The sequence below is a fragment of the Micromesistius poutassou genome (assembly GCF_964030765.1).
Source record: "Micromesistius poutassou genome assembly, chromosome: 5".
NCBI lineage: Eukaryota > Metazoa > Chordata > Actinopteri > Gadiformes > Gadidae > Micromesistius > Micromesistius poutassou.
The window spans coordinates 16499095-16512789 of record NC_140275.1 but is presented as its reverse complement, the minus strand read 5'-3'; the positions used below and the strand labels follow the sequence as shown (position 1 = coordinate 16512789).

The 13695-nt window shown below is 43.4% G+C and overlaps 1 protein-coding gene across 1 annotated transcript in view; it reads left to right on the top strand.

The window, feature by feature from the left end:
* The first annotated feature begins 4692 nt into the window (after nucleotides 1–4692).
* aopep (aminopeptidase O (putative)) overlaps nucleotides 4693–13695 on the top strand; it is a 48367-nt gene continuing 39364 nt past the window's right edge. The window contains exons 1-6 of the mRNA XM_084468190.1: nucleotides 4693–4699; nucleotides 5927–6692; nucleotides 7295–7464; nucleotides 8235–8457; nucleotides 9497–9707; nucleotides 10134–10258. Coding sequence (XP_084324316.1) covers nucleotides 5935–6692; nucleotides 7295–7464; nucleotides 8235–8457; nucleotides 9497–9707; nucleotides 10134–10258 — 1487 coding nt within the window. The 5' untranslated portion in view covers nucleotides 4693–4699; nucleotides 5927–5934. The remainder of the gene's footprint in view (nucleotides 4700–5926; nucleotides 6693–7294; nucleotides 7465–8234; nucleotides 8458–9496; nucleotides 9708–10133; nucleotides 10259–13695) is intronic.

The following is a 13695-nucleotide window of genomic DNA, read 5'->3' as shown; positions in this document are numbered from 1 at the left end:
TCCATGATGTGTTATGTTATATTTTTTATTTTCTATATGTGTCTTAGTCCTGTCATATTGTATTAACCTAATGTGGAATTGTAATTCCTTGTTGTGCACATGTCATGGTCATGCACTTGAATAAAACAATGTGCTCTCCTTCAGTGTGCGAAATACCCTTCAATATTCAGGGGGGGTCCCCATCTCCCGATTGTTGCACAATATCGATCTAAATTTTTCTCATGCAGTAGGCCTATAGCGTACTTAGCAGACGTCAAGGCGTAAAGTCAAAGTACTTTGTGGGCGGTTCTATGGCGCTGTTATTATGACGGCGAGATAAATGAGCTTAGCGCCCGGCGCAAATCTAAAATGGGTTGGGCTGAAACCCGTAGGTGTGTTTTGGGCGTAACATGCAATAAACCAATGAGAGTGGCATCTCCCATCCCCTTTAAGAGCCAGCGCCAGCGACTTGACGAGTTGATTTTTGACAGCGCGTTTGCAGTCTCCGCTGAGACAGATGCATGACCACATGATTTTCAAACTTCAAATGGCTCAGTTTATGGCCAAATAATAGGCATAATTAACACATGGAATAGCGTTTTCTTCTCCAACTTCATAAACACTGATTCGTCATGTAAATTGCTGCAAAGACAACTTAAAACATGCGGACGCGGTCCTCGATGGGTCTATTTAATGATATGCGGCAATACATTAACAAACATCGTTTGTTACCAGTATTGTATACATTATTGTTGTCGACTTGTGTTTATAATATGCATGTGTCCCCCTGTTAATATACATCGCCATGGACTGCATTATGCGTTACGTGTTTAATTTGCGTGTGTATGGAAGCATATATGTAGTAAAATTCAAATAGCAATGCAATTTGCAATTCAATAAGTCATTACATTGTGCAATTGACAATTCATTATGCAATTTAATAATGTAATTTGTAAATACGTTATTCAAAGTGTATTTTAATATGCAAAGTGACAATGAAATCCTCAATAAAATTTGCAATAGTTATAACAATAAAAATAGAATAACATTTTGTCAAATTTTGAGTTCCTTTATTCAAATTGAAAAGCTATAGCGTCCCCGTGATTGCAATGCACTTCGCCACGCTCCGTGTGTTGCAAAATTCAAATGACATTTCAATCCGCAAAACACTTTGCAAATCGTTTTGCAAAACGTTTTGCAAAACGTATCAGCCAATCGCGTCTGGGCGGGAACTACGTCACTTGCTCGTCAGACCAGCTGATCATCCACGCACGTTGCAATTTATTTTCTATGCCTACCATTGTGCCAGATTTGACTCTTAATAGGTCTATGGTTTGACTGAGTTTACGTAATTATAACTGAAAATGGCGGAAAAGACGGTCTGGCAGCTGCTGCGGGATAAATAAATAAATAAATTGCAACGTGCGTGGATGATCAGCTGGTCTGACGAGCAAGTGACGTAGTTCCCGCCCAGACGCGATTGGCTGATGCAAAACGTTTTGCAAAACGATTTGCAAAGTGTTTTGCGGATTGAAATGTCCTTTGAATTTTGCAACACACGGAGTGTGGCGAAGTGCATTGCAATCACGGGGACGCTATAGCTTTTCAATTTGAATAAAGGAACTCAAAAAATTTGACAAAATGTTATTCTATTTTTATTGTTATAACTATTGCAAATTTTATTGAGGATTTCATTGTCACTTTGCATATTAAAATACACTTTGAATTTTTTTTTATTTACAAATAACATTATTAAATTGCATAATGAATTTACAATTGCATAATGTAATGACTTATTGAATTGCAAATTGCAAATTGCATTACCATTTGAATTGCAAATTGCATTGCCATTTGAATTTTACTACATATATGCTTCCATAGGTTATGGCGCATAACACACAACACAATAAGGCAAGCTTGCGTAAAGCTTGCATTTGGTGAAAAGACTAGACTGTGTCCGGTTCTGACGTTTCTGGTATTTCCACAACGAGACTCGTAGTGGGGGTTATCTCGGCCATGGTTATGAAGGAATTGGGGGGAAAGGAACTTTGGCTTTGACTCTGTGAAGTACATGAACCGCGACATGGAAAGGGATTGTTCCCCGCGATTCTCTCCCGCCAGTCCCGCTGCCCGCTGCCGCGAGGCACCACCAGGCACCACCACCAGGCGGTGGTGCCTGGGCAGCGGGCAGCGGGGCTCCGGCCAGAGACAATCACGGTCAACAATTGCAGGCAACAATCCCTTTCTCCTCCATGTCGCGGTTCAGTAGCTTATACTTAGATTAGATTGATGTGGAAGTAGAAGAACCAGAGACGACAGTCTCCGACGCACTCGTTTGAGATTCATAATATCGTCTGGAGGCGCTTGTAAAACTTACGTAACTTACAACTTGTAACTTACAACTTGTAAAACTTACGTAACTTACAACTTGTAAAACGTAACTTACAACATGTAACTTGCGTAACTTACAACTTGTAAAACTTACGTAACTTACAACTTGTAACTTGTAACTTACGTAACATAGGCCTACGTAAGTTGCAATTTACAAGTTAATTGTAAGTTAGTTACAAGTTAGCTTACTTAAGTTACAAGTTAGCTTACTTAAGTTACTTTGTATGTTACATAAGTTACGTAAGTTACAAGTTTTATGTTACGTAAGTTACATAAGTTGTAAGTTACAACTTGTAACTTATATAAATAAATTACGTAACTTACAACTTGTTACAAGTTACGTCAATTACGTAACTTAGGTGACTTACATAAGTTACATTAATCATGTAAGTTACGTAAATTGCGTAAGTAAAAGTTACGTAAATTACGTAAGTTAAAGTTAAGTAAATTGCGTAACTTATGTAAATTGCGTAAGTTACAAGTTATGTAAATTGCGTAAGTTACGTAAGTTAAATGTATGTAAATTACGCTTACGTAATTTATTTAAATGTAATTTACGTAAATTGCACAAGTTACGTAAATTACGTAAGTTACAAGCTACGTAGCCTAAATTACGTAAGTTACGTACATTACGTAAGTTAAAGTTACGTAAATTACGTAAGTTACATTTACGTAAATTGCGTAAGTTTTTTTATAATTTTAATATATATATATATATATTTTTTTTTATATAATTTTTTTATATATATTTTTAATATATATATATATATTTTTTTAATATACGTTTTTTTATCATTATTTTTTTCTATTATTTATTTTTTTAACTTCTAAAATTAAGGATTTTCTTTTATAAAATATAAAAAAATTGACCTAAAAATTGACCTGTTTTTTTTCTTTTACCTGCGCGCATGTTTTTTATGAATTAAATAAACGTGAAATATACATACACAGACTAAACTGTTGTGATATGAAACAACTTTATTCATCTTCTAACCAAGTCTCATATAAAAAAGAAATATGGCCTTGCCTTTTCTTTGCAGAAAAATAAAAAATTGCAAAAACACCAATGATGATTCATAATGTTTGTCAATCAGATGCTTATTAGTTTTCTGGGGAACTGTCAGCCTCCTATCAACTGTATCAATCATTAAAACAAAGTCCTCATCTTCAATCATTGGGACTGCTAATCCTGTGAGTACAATGCATTTTGCTCTGGCGTCCTCCTTGGTCTGTTGTTGTTCTGGGATGCACTAGCTTTATTTGCACTCAGTGGCCCATCCTTGTCGGAGGCCTTCTGTACCTGTGAGGTAGAATAGGATTTTTCTGTCTCTCATCCACTCCCGTCTCTCACTCAAACATACGCGCACACACAGCTCCAAGTTGTCTCTATACTATATTTCTGCTCCTTTCTCCTGTCATAAGAACATTACTGTATGTAACCGTGGCTATCTGTTGCGTGGTTCATTTTTAGTGTTTCTCATGTCACAGAAACCACAGTGAATCCTGTGTAGCAACGACAAATGAGTCGGTGTAGAAAGTCAATTGCACCGGGCGCAAGATAGGGCCCTTCTTCTGTTTGGCGCACATGGCTAATTTGCATACGGGCACAGGACTGGCTGGTTCCGCTTGGCAAACAATAGAACATATTTGTGAATAAATGTTTAAAATTCTGAATACTGGACATGGTGAGCTTAAACACATTTAAATGACCATTAGTGACAATAAAAAAAAATATATATTAGGTCCTATATATTTTTTTGGACGAAATTTGAGACCCCCTTAAAATGTTGCTTTTGAGGCTTTCAGGGGGTCTCATGGGTTAATCGGAGGGGCCCAGCCCCCCGGACCCCCCCGTATTTCGCACACTGATAATTTATCCAATGTTTTTACATTACATTAATGTGTGGTCTTCTTAATCAAAGTACACTTGAAGAGTGCCCCCGTGTATAAATGTATAGTTGGTCATTTTTTCTCTTTGGCCATTCAACCATCATGGAATAGACCAATTAATGGAAGGATTGATAGGCAGCTTGCTTAAGGATGTCAACATGGACTGCTGACACTCAAATCGAGACAGAAAGCTCAAGTAAACACCCAATCCTATAATCAATACTGTAAAAACCTTTTTAGTTGTCGGATGTTATGTGAACGACATTCGCTCTTCCTCAAATACGACCTATATCCTATATACCTCTACGACGTGACCACCTATTAAAATATTCGCAATGATTTCACTGAACTACAAACGAGATGCAGAATGTACTACAATATACTGGCGTCGCATCACGAGTGACGACATAAAGAGTTGCCTTGAGCATGCGGGAAGCAGGTCGGTACATTTCACTCACAGTACTGAGGACGCGAGGGTTCTGTTTGTGGACGGACGTTTACAAATTATTACGTGGCACTAGACTATACTCCATTTCGTGAAAATGTTAATAAAATAAGTACTTTGGCAATACCGTTCAGACAGCTGCGTTCGTGCCCTTAACTTTTACATATCGAAAGATATTAGTTTTAGTGTTTACATTCGTTATTGGTTTACTTAATAATTTACTCACACAATTCAGATAGCTTGTGAAATGGTTTACAATGGGCCCCAATTAGTTTGGTGGCAAGTTCAAGTTATTCATTACATTTTAAAATATGACAATATCTTAGATTAAAACTTTATTACCTTTTCCCTGATGGGCATACGGCATTTTATGGCGCAGACGCGTTGCATGCGGGGCAGGCTCTTACTTGTCGATGTCGTATTAAACGCAACTTTTATCTTTTCAATGTATGTGCAGCTGCCCTGTCCAAACTGACAGGAATTCTGATAGTAAATAGTAATTGCACCTCTCTTTTGCCAGGCATCGCTTGTGTACCCGCTGCGGGCTAGAGAGAGAGACGTTTTGACTGTAGAAACGAAAATATAGACATTTATCGGTACGCTTTGGTGTGACTTGCTTGGTAGGGGTGTGTTATATATATATATATATATATATATATATATATATATATATATATATATATATATATATATATATATATGGTGTGTCATATCTTCACAAGCACTTGTCCACACATTGTTTTGATACAAAAACGATTTAGCTAGCTTTAACATAAGGAAACTGACAGATTGGTTGATTTGGCTGATGTGTTATAATATAACCCAGAAATATAGCTTCCAGATATTTGAAAAAGTATTATTTTTGCACTGATATGTGAGAAAGAACCAACAGGTGTATGGTCCTTCAATAGAGGATGCTGCAGTTTCAAGTTATATTTGGCCGGAATAAACCTTTACAACTATAATTACTTTTAGAATTATAACGTTAAGTACTTGGACACAATCTAGCATTCAAAATAAAATAGGGTCTTATGGGTGCGGTCCTAGGACTGCGGTCCTGAAACGGCAGCCTCCTCTATTGCAGCATCATACTACTAACTCTCTAAGCATATCCTTATAAGACAGTGTGACGTTACTTGGACGTATAAACAGATGCATGCAAAAACTTCATTTTTATGCTTACAGTTGAGCTTATTACAGTTAACCTTCGAGCCCATCTAGGTGGTGGTATGGAGCCTGATGGGGACCTGGACACAGATGACCTTCCGCTTCGAGCAAACGCCAACCAAATACGAGTGAGACACTATGTGCTGGACCTAACAGTACAGCTTCACAACAAGGTTATCGCTGGTAGCATAGTTTTATTCCTGGAGCCTGTTGTAGAAGCTACAGATGGAGCTGGAGTCGGGTTAGGGCAGACCGACAAGCATATGGCCAGGTCACCGTGCAAAGGATGCATGGATTCAACTGAGGCGTTGGTGTCTGGAGAAAGCACAGTGGATGAATCAGCGTCTATGTCTAACTATGGCACAAAGGCTGAACCGAAACCAGAAACCAGCCCTTTATCTGTAGGAACATCACGGGAAAGCACAAGCGATGATGAGGACTTCACTCTGGTGCTGGACTGCTGTGATCTCGACGTATTGCATGTGGAGGAGTTGGACGTCACCTCTGTGCCTTCCATGTCCACTCTATTAGAGGAGGTCAGAGACCATCCCCCTAGAGAGTGCTCGGCGGCCATGCTTCAGAGACTGGTCTCCATGCCTTCCACTCAGTGGAGACGACAGCACCAGCTGTTCTCAGATTGCAGTGGTGCCCCCGGTTCTCCAGAAGCAGGCCCAGTGGAGTTCCACATGGACCGTTGGAGCCTGCAGGTGAAGAAGCGGGGGATCACCAGCCCGGTCGATTTCCCCCGGGGCCTGAGAGTCTCTTATGAGACCAGACCAGCGGGGCGCTCCATCAGGTGGACCCAGGACCAGGATAAGAGGTCTGTTATAATAAACACTTGGAAAACCATGACTACATTATTTGGAGATTGGGCATCTGGCAACTACATGGTTAATTGGTTTGGATGAATATGTTGAGGTGGTCATAACTGACCCGTATCACCAGCTCACCATCCCTATTAGTGGGTGAACAATCCAACACGAATTCTGCTTCTCAATGAGAGGTGCCAAGGATTGTTAGCTGCTCCTGTCAAACTCCTCCCTCGCGCTTGGCGTGGGAAGAGGTGCAATGAAGCATAATTGGTAGTTCCATACATATATGTTTACATAATATATACAAAATAAATAATAGATTATATACGTATATATAGAGGATATATATATATATATATATATATATATATACCATTATGTGCTTGAGTGAGTATGTTATGTGATGTTTTGTGTTTCAAAACGACATGTATGTTTTTATATATGTAATATACTTATGTGCTTGAGTGAATGTGTCGTGATGTTATGGGATATTCTATGTTTTTAATTCACAAAGGAACATGCTGCAGGATAATAGATGTCGTTATGCATTAGTGTAAAGTTGGTTGGCCAAGGAAATAAAAGTTGTTTACACCTTGTTTACCCCTTCCAGGGTTTGTGTTTATACTGCAGGCTCCCCCATCAACAATAGAGCCCTCTTCCCCTGCCAAGAGCCGCCTGTTGCCATGTCAACATGGCAGGCTAGGGTCCGGGCCCCTGGCGAGTGTGTGGTTTTGATGAGTGGGGAGAACGTAGCCCTCCCCATTAAGGATGAGGAGACAGGTAATCCACTCATTCCCATCAACAAGCTAAACTTTATTTATACACCCCATAACTTAATGTACACAGCACTTACAGTGGAAAAATACATGTGACGCAACACTCTTCATGATAGGAAGAGGGTAATGCTAACCTTTTGGTAAGTAGGTCAGAATAGCAGCATCCAATCATTTTTCTCCCTTCTGGGTGCACTGACTAGAAGGATGTAGCCTGAGGATCTAAATGATCTACCAGTAAACTGTAAGAATGTTGGAAAAGTAATGTTTGTGCATTTAGGGACTTAAAGAAACAGTTTAAGCATATTGGAAACTATTCTATAACTGTGGGGAAGGAAGCCAGCATAGGAACAACCATTATGGCGGTCTGTACAGTCCAAAGCATAGACGACTGATCTATGGGCTTTGTGGAGGGATCAACAAGCAGTGCATTGGACTAATCCATCCTGCTGGAAATGAAAATGGGCAAAAGCTGCTCTGTGTCAACTTGAGTGAGAAAAGGTCAGACCCTGACAAATGACCATGGCAGATACTGTTCTGTGGATGACTAAAGGCTGGCCTGTGAGTATCAAAGTTCAACTTCTATGAGCGCTTCCTATTTTGGAATTTGCTTTATCTCCTGAATAAATTTTGACCGCACCTACAACCATTCTGTTCCCCCCCCCCCCCCCCCTCACTTGTCCTTCATCTTCTTCCTCGTGTTTTTTTCCACTCCTCCTTATCTAACTTCCCTTTCTTCATTCAAACCCTTCCTTTCGCCGGCCCTCCCATTCACAGGCCTCCTAATCTGGGACTACTACGTAACAATGCCCATGCCTGCCTCCACCTTTACTTTGGCGGTGGGCTGCTGGCGCAGGGCCATAGCAGCACCTCACACCGCCTCCTGGAGTGTGGGCGAGGCCTCAGTGAGCGAGCACAGTGGAGGGCCGGCCAACACCGACGCCCAGCCCAGGGCAGGAGCCCAGACCGGGCCTGTGTCTAGACCTGGGAGCTCAACCAGGCAAGTAATAAAGGGGTTCCCACTCAACGTTGGCAGGTATTATATTAATTTCCCCCCACCCCCTTTGGTTCTTCTCGTATGATCTCCTCCTCTCCAGACTGTCGTTAACCCCCAGTTGGCCCCAGAGCATTCCATAGCAGTACTTTTTCCTCCTCCGTACCAAAATTAGAACAGGTGAAGCAAGGGTGGGGGATCGGCATTCACACTCAATCACAGGCGTTGACACTTTTTTGGAAGGAAGTTCCAAACTGATTTATTTGTCTCTCAGGTGGATGAAGGGGGTGCGCATTCTTTGATTGTGATAAGTTAATTGAGCGTGTGCTATTACCTATGTCTGCATGCCGCAGTTGGAGAAAAACAAGAATCTAATAACAGGCAATCAAACCCAATACTGTGTAGGATCCGCGCCTTAATGTCCTAATGGACGCTTCGGTCGGGTTAAGTAGAGGCTCATTTAGTTCTATTAGGTGTGGGTTGTACGGTGGGCCAAGCATTGGACCTCTTTGCCCTGCGGTTTTGGCCTGGGCTGCTGTGTTCTCCCCTCCGCTGCCCCGCATGTTGGCCAGGCCGCCACTGGGTTTCCAGTAATCCCCCTCCTTCCCCACATGGTTTTCCCCCAGCAGCGGCCCAGCCATGGCCTTTTGCCGGGCCCCAGGAATCTCCTGCCACAAGGAGGGCCTTTATTTTCAATGAATGGCTGGAAGGAAAGTTGGAGCGCTCTCTGAACCTCTGGAACAGCGCTCAAGGAGGGGTAAAAAAGGAGCGGGATATTGGAGTTGAAGGGAATGGAACTCCGTGTCGCCACCTTCATATTTCTGCGCTCACGGCGGTTTGCCCCAGTGACGTCCGTGTTCACATTTTCCATCGCTCTGGTTTCCATACCTTATGCACAGACAGGGGACGGATAGTCCTCGCCACCGAAACCACTGCGTATCCTTTTTCAAGAATACGCAGCCATTCAAGTATTCTTCATTAACGACGATTGAAAGGCCATTGCCCTCATTTTTTTATTTTTTTATTTTTTGTCGATGTGCTACAGCGGCGCGCCAACTGGCCGCTCAGCCTCTCCGTCCGAGACTGGCCCTAAGAGCGGGCGCCGCGCCGGAACGGGTCGCTCAGCCGCGGCCGACGGCGGCGTCTGCTGTTCCCATAGCGACTACCCATGCCGATTCAAGGAGCGGTCGGCCTGGAATCAACGGGTGGTCCCGCATCGTGTGTTTGCCCCCGCCTGCCTGCTGCAGAAAGCCGGGGTGATTGTGAACCTGCTTTAACTTCACCACATAATGCATGCGTGGCCAGATGAGATGTATCATTGTCATTTTGAGGTACTGTTATACTTTAATTTATTGTTTTGATGGATCACATTCAAAGCCTAAAAGAGAAATATCAGTTACTTAAATATCTACATTATCAGTAATGTAGATATTTAAGTAGATACGTATTATAAATAAGTTGATGGATAATTCCTAAATATTATACATTCATAGTTATTCAATTCTGCTAGTCTACAATGACTTCCAGAAATCGATAAAATCCATAAAAAAATTTAATTTGTTTATCATCATCATCATCTAACACTAACACAAGTCCATCAAAACAATATAAAGACATTGTCTCAGCTCCCCAACATCCCTATCCTCCCTATATGGCATTCTTCTATTGCTGTGCCCCTTCAGCTGGGGGTCCTTGCTCTGCTGCCGCGGTGCTTGGCTGCAGCTCACGCGGTCCTGGGGGTCCACCCCTTCCCACGTCTGGACGTCCTCATCGTCCCTGAAGGGTTCTCCAGCCTGGGCATGGCCAGGTAAGAATGGACGCAAAGCAGTGCAATACGTGTGTGGAAGCTGTTCAGCTTCAGGTTTGGCTGGAAGGACCTTAAGTGGATTCATGTCGTGGGCCCTTTTTTTGTTTGTTTGTTTTCCCATCAAGATGAAACATGAGCTGGCCGTTGACGTCACACAACTCACTTTACTCTCCCTCTTCATAACACAGTATGATCTTCTTATTTGGGGTATAACAGTCCAATGTTAATCCGCTCAAGGCTTTAACCTTCTCTAGTCTTAGCCAGTAAGCCCAGTAAGCCTGGGTTTCGGCTCTATTCTCTGACCTCCCTGTGGCAGGGTAAGGGGGCACACAAATACCCAGAAATAATGTCTGGTCTGATCCCGAGAACTAACTGGATTGTCTCACTTTCACTTGTGTGTTGGATGGTGTTCCCCACCGAGGGCCCTTTGATCAGGGTGGCGCTGAACCTCGGATTACTCCAGGGGAACTAAAATAATGGAAACCACAAGTAAACCTCCAGCCAATACGGAAATCTACTTTTCAGCTCTCACCGCATATTTTATATATTTTTAGCTGGATTCTTTTCACTGCCCTTTAAGGAGCTGCTCCATTCTGTATTCCACTCCTTTTCATAAATGTTTTCCTTTTTATTATCCCTCCTTCTCCTTTGTTTTGATTCCCCAAAACTCTTTCCTCCAATCGTCCTTCTTCCATTTTTCCAAACCTCCGGCCATTCGTTTGTTCATTAAAAAGATCTCTTATGGCTCCTGTTTCTCATCCTACCCATTGCGTTCTTCTTCTGCACCTTAACTCTCCCTCCACACTTTATTCCATCGCCAAACCCCGCCTCCGCCCCTTCCCTCTCCTTTTTTATTGAATTGGTTTTACTCATAATATATTCTGCACGCCCGAGACTGTGCCGTCTCTATCATTGGGGCCAAACCTAACAGCTCTCAGTCTTAATTTCTTCTTTCCAAACGAGCCGACCATAAACCTCCGAACCCAGAGAGGAGAGAGCCTGACCAACCGTGGGCACCGACACACTGGCTCTCTGAGCTTATCAATACACTGCTGTGTTACATACTGTGTACCACAGACCGGGAGGCTTGACGTGGTCTGCAGGTGGGCCACACATGCGCACACACACACACACACACACACACACACACACACACACACACACACAGGGAAAGAGAGAGTGTGTAAAAATGTGTATATGCGTACGAGAGAACCAGATGCGGTGCTGCTCAGTACGCTTATATTGGCGCTTCCATTGCCAAAAGTTGGGCAGGGTCCCAAAAATTAGCGTGATGAGGTGCGCTGAGCCACTCCTATTTTCAGTACTCCTCTGTTGGGCTACAAAGCTGTCTGAAAGGGTGCCGAAAAGGTGGAGCTACACGCTGCCGTCCGAACCGAGCTGCCCTGCTCGGTGGAGACGAGGCATTAGTGAATGGATTAGTGTGTGGGTGTCAAGCCACAGACACAGGCACCCCCCCCCCACAACACATCAATGGGTTCACCCGCAAACCCCCTGGTGGTCGTCCCACCCCCTTGTCCTCTCTTGGCCATGCTACCCAACTCTCACTCTGCCGTTAAGTGTCTCCTCTCTCCAACTGTCCCTCCTATTCCTACACATCCACATTTGTCCGGCTTGGCCTTGGCCATAGGCATCATTTGATCAGCATCACCATTTGCCCCCCTCTCTGCCCACCACTTAAGGCATATTGTTAATGCTGTCTGCTCCCGGAGGTTAGCTGCAGTCTCCCAAACCCCAAATTGTGCTCGTCTCCCACCCATGGCATTGTGAAACAGAGAAAAGCTTACGTTTTTCCCCAAAAAATTGTAATATAAATGAAATGTATTGCAGATGACATATTCGCGTGACTGCACATATGACTGAAATTGTGCCTTCAGCTACCGGTTATCAAGAGAAATAGCGTCTGGTCTCTTTTAACTTGTGATGACAGAGTAAACTAAGGGATTCGTGAAGGGGATCGCTGAACACAGTCTTCTTAAATCTGCAATATTCAGACACAGTATCTCCTTTATCTCCTACACACTCATTCCCTCCCGCTCTCTTTTCTTTGCTTTTCTCATTCCTTTTTCCTTGTCATCTTTTTTTTATTCCTCCCTTGAACCGCTTTGTCTCTCGCGAATTGTGTCCTACCGGACAGGATATGAGTAATGTCTGAATATGCATTCGACATAGAGCTCACTGTGGGGTACAGAGAGACACTGCATCAGTGGCCAGAGGGGGACAGCTTGGTCGAATTATGGACCTGGCCCTCGAATATATTTAGACAAAGATCTCTTTTGATGGAAATGATGTGTTAGGGATGAAAAACATGTACTTTTTTATATTATTCCATATATTTTGTACCATCTTTTCTTCCTGTGGGTGTCAGGGGCATTCTTTAGGTTCTTTCATTGTAGTCCTGGGAACTTAATCATCTGTATATTTGGCCTACTTACACCCCTGCAGTTGGAAATGACAGAGTAGCGATGCAGCATGTTAACTCCATTTTGGTTGTCTCTCTCCACGGATCTCAACTGTTGCCTGACACGCCGCTCCTTGAATGCGGTTGGTCGACTACACTGACTGCTTACATGCTGCTTCCAGGCTGCTTCCCGGCTGCTTCCGGACTTCTGGCAGACTGCTTCTGAGGGAGTAAATGAGGGCCGTGCCATAGTTTACTCATAGTTGGGGGCAGGCCATCTAGAACCAGAGCTGTAGATGGAGCTGAGAGGGAGCGAGACATCGAGGACGTTAGAAGAGGTGGGAGGGGAAAGGGGGATGGGTCCCAACTGGCCAGCAGACCCCCAGGATGTGGGAGAGGATGTGTGGATTAATTCCAGCAACAAAAGCCATTAGCCTCTGGAAAGACTTCAGAGACGGGTGCTATTTAATCTGCAGATTGGGAAGTATGCGGGGCCCTGTCCTTGGCTGGGAGCCAAGCTCACCCTCACGCTGCGCTGGCCCCGATGAGAATGGCGGTAGTGTAGGGGCAAGAGACACGGGGCTTTGGTAGCCTGATAAAGGTAAGGGAGGGCAGGGGAAGCGCAGGGACGTTCAGGGTGGTGTGAAGTTTATGTACCTAGATACGAAGGGAGAGGAAGGAATGGTGTTTGTGTTGGGGGGGGGGGGGGGGAGAAGTGTGTGTGTGTGTATGTGTGTGTGTGTGTGTGTGTGTGTGTGTGTGTGTGTGTGTGTGTGTGTGTGTGTGTGTGTGTGTGTGTGTGTGTGTGTGTATGTATGTGTGAGAGATGGGTGGGGGGGATGAGTGCAGGAAAACAAAGATAAGAGAAGTCAAGTAGGGGCAGGTCTGGGCGCAAAGGGCTTTGCTGCAAACGCTTCTCACACCAGCTAATAGTCCACAAGGCTAGAACTAGTAGGGGCATGAAGGAAAAGCGATACCACTGCATTGGTTCATCAAGTTTGTTCATGACCCATTCCAG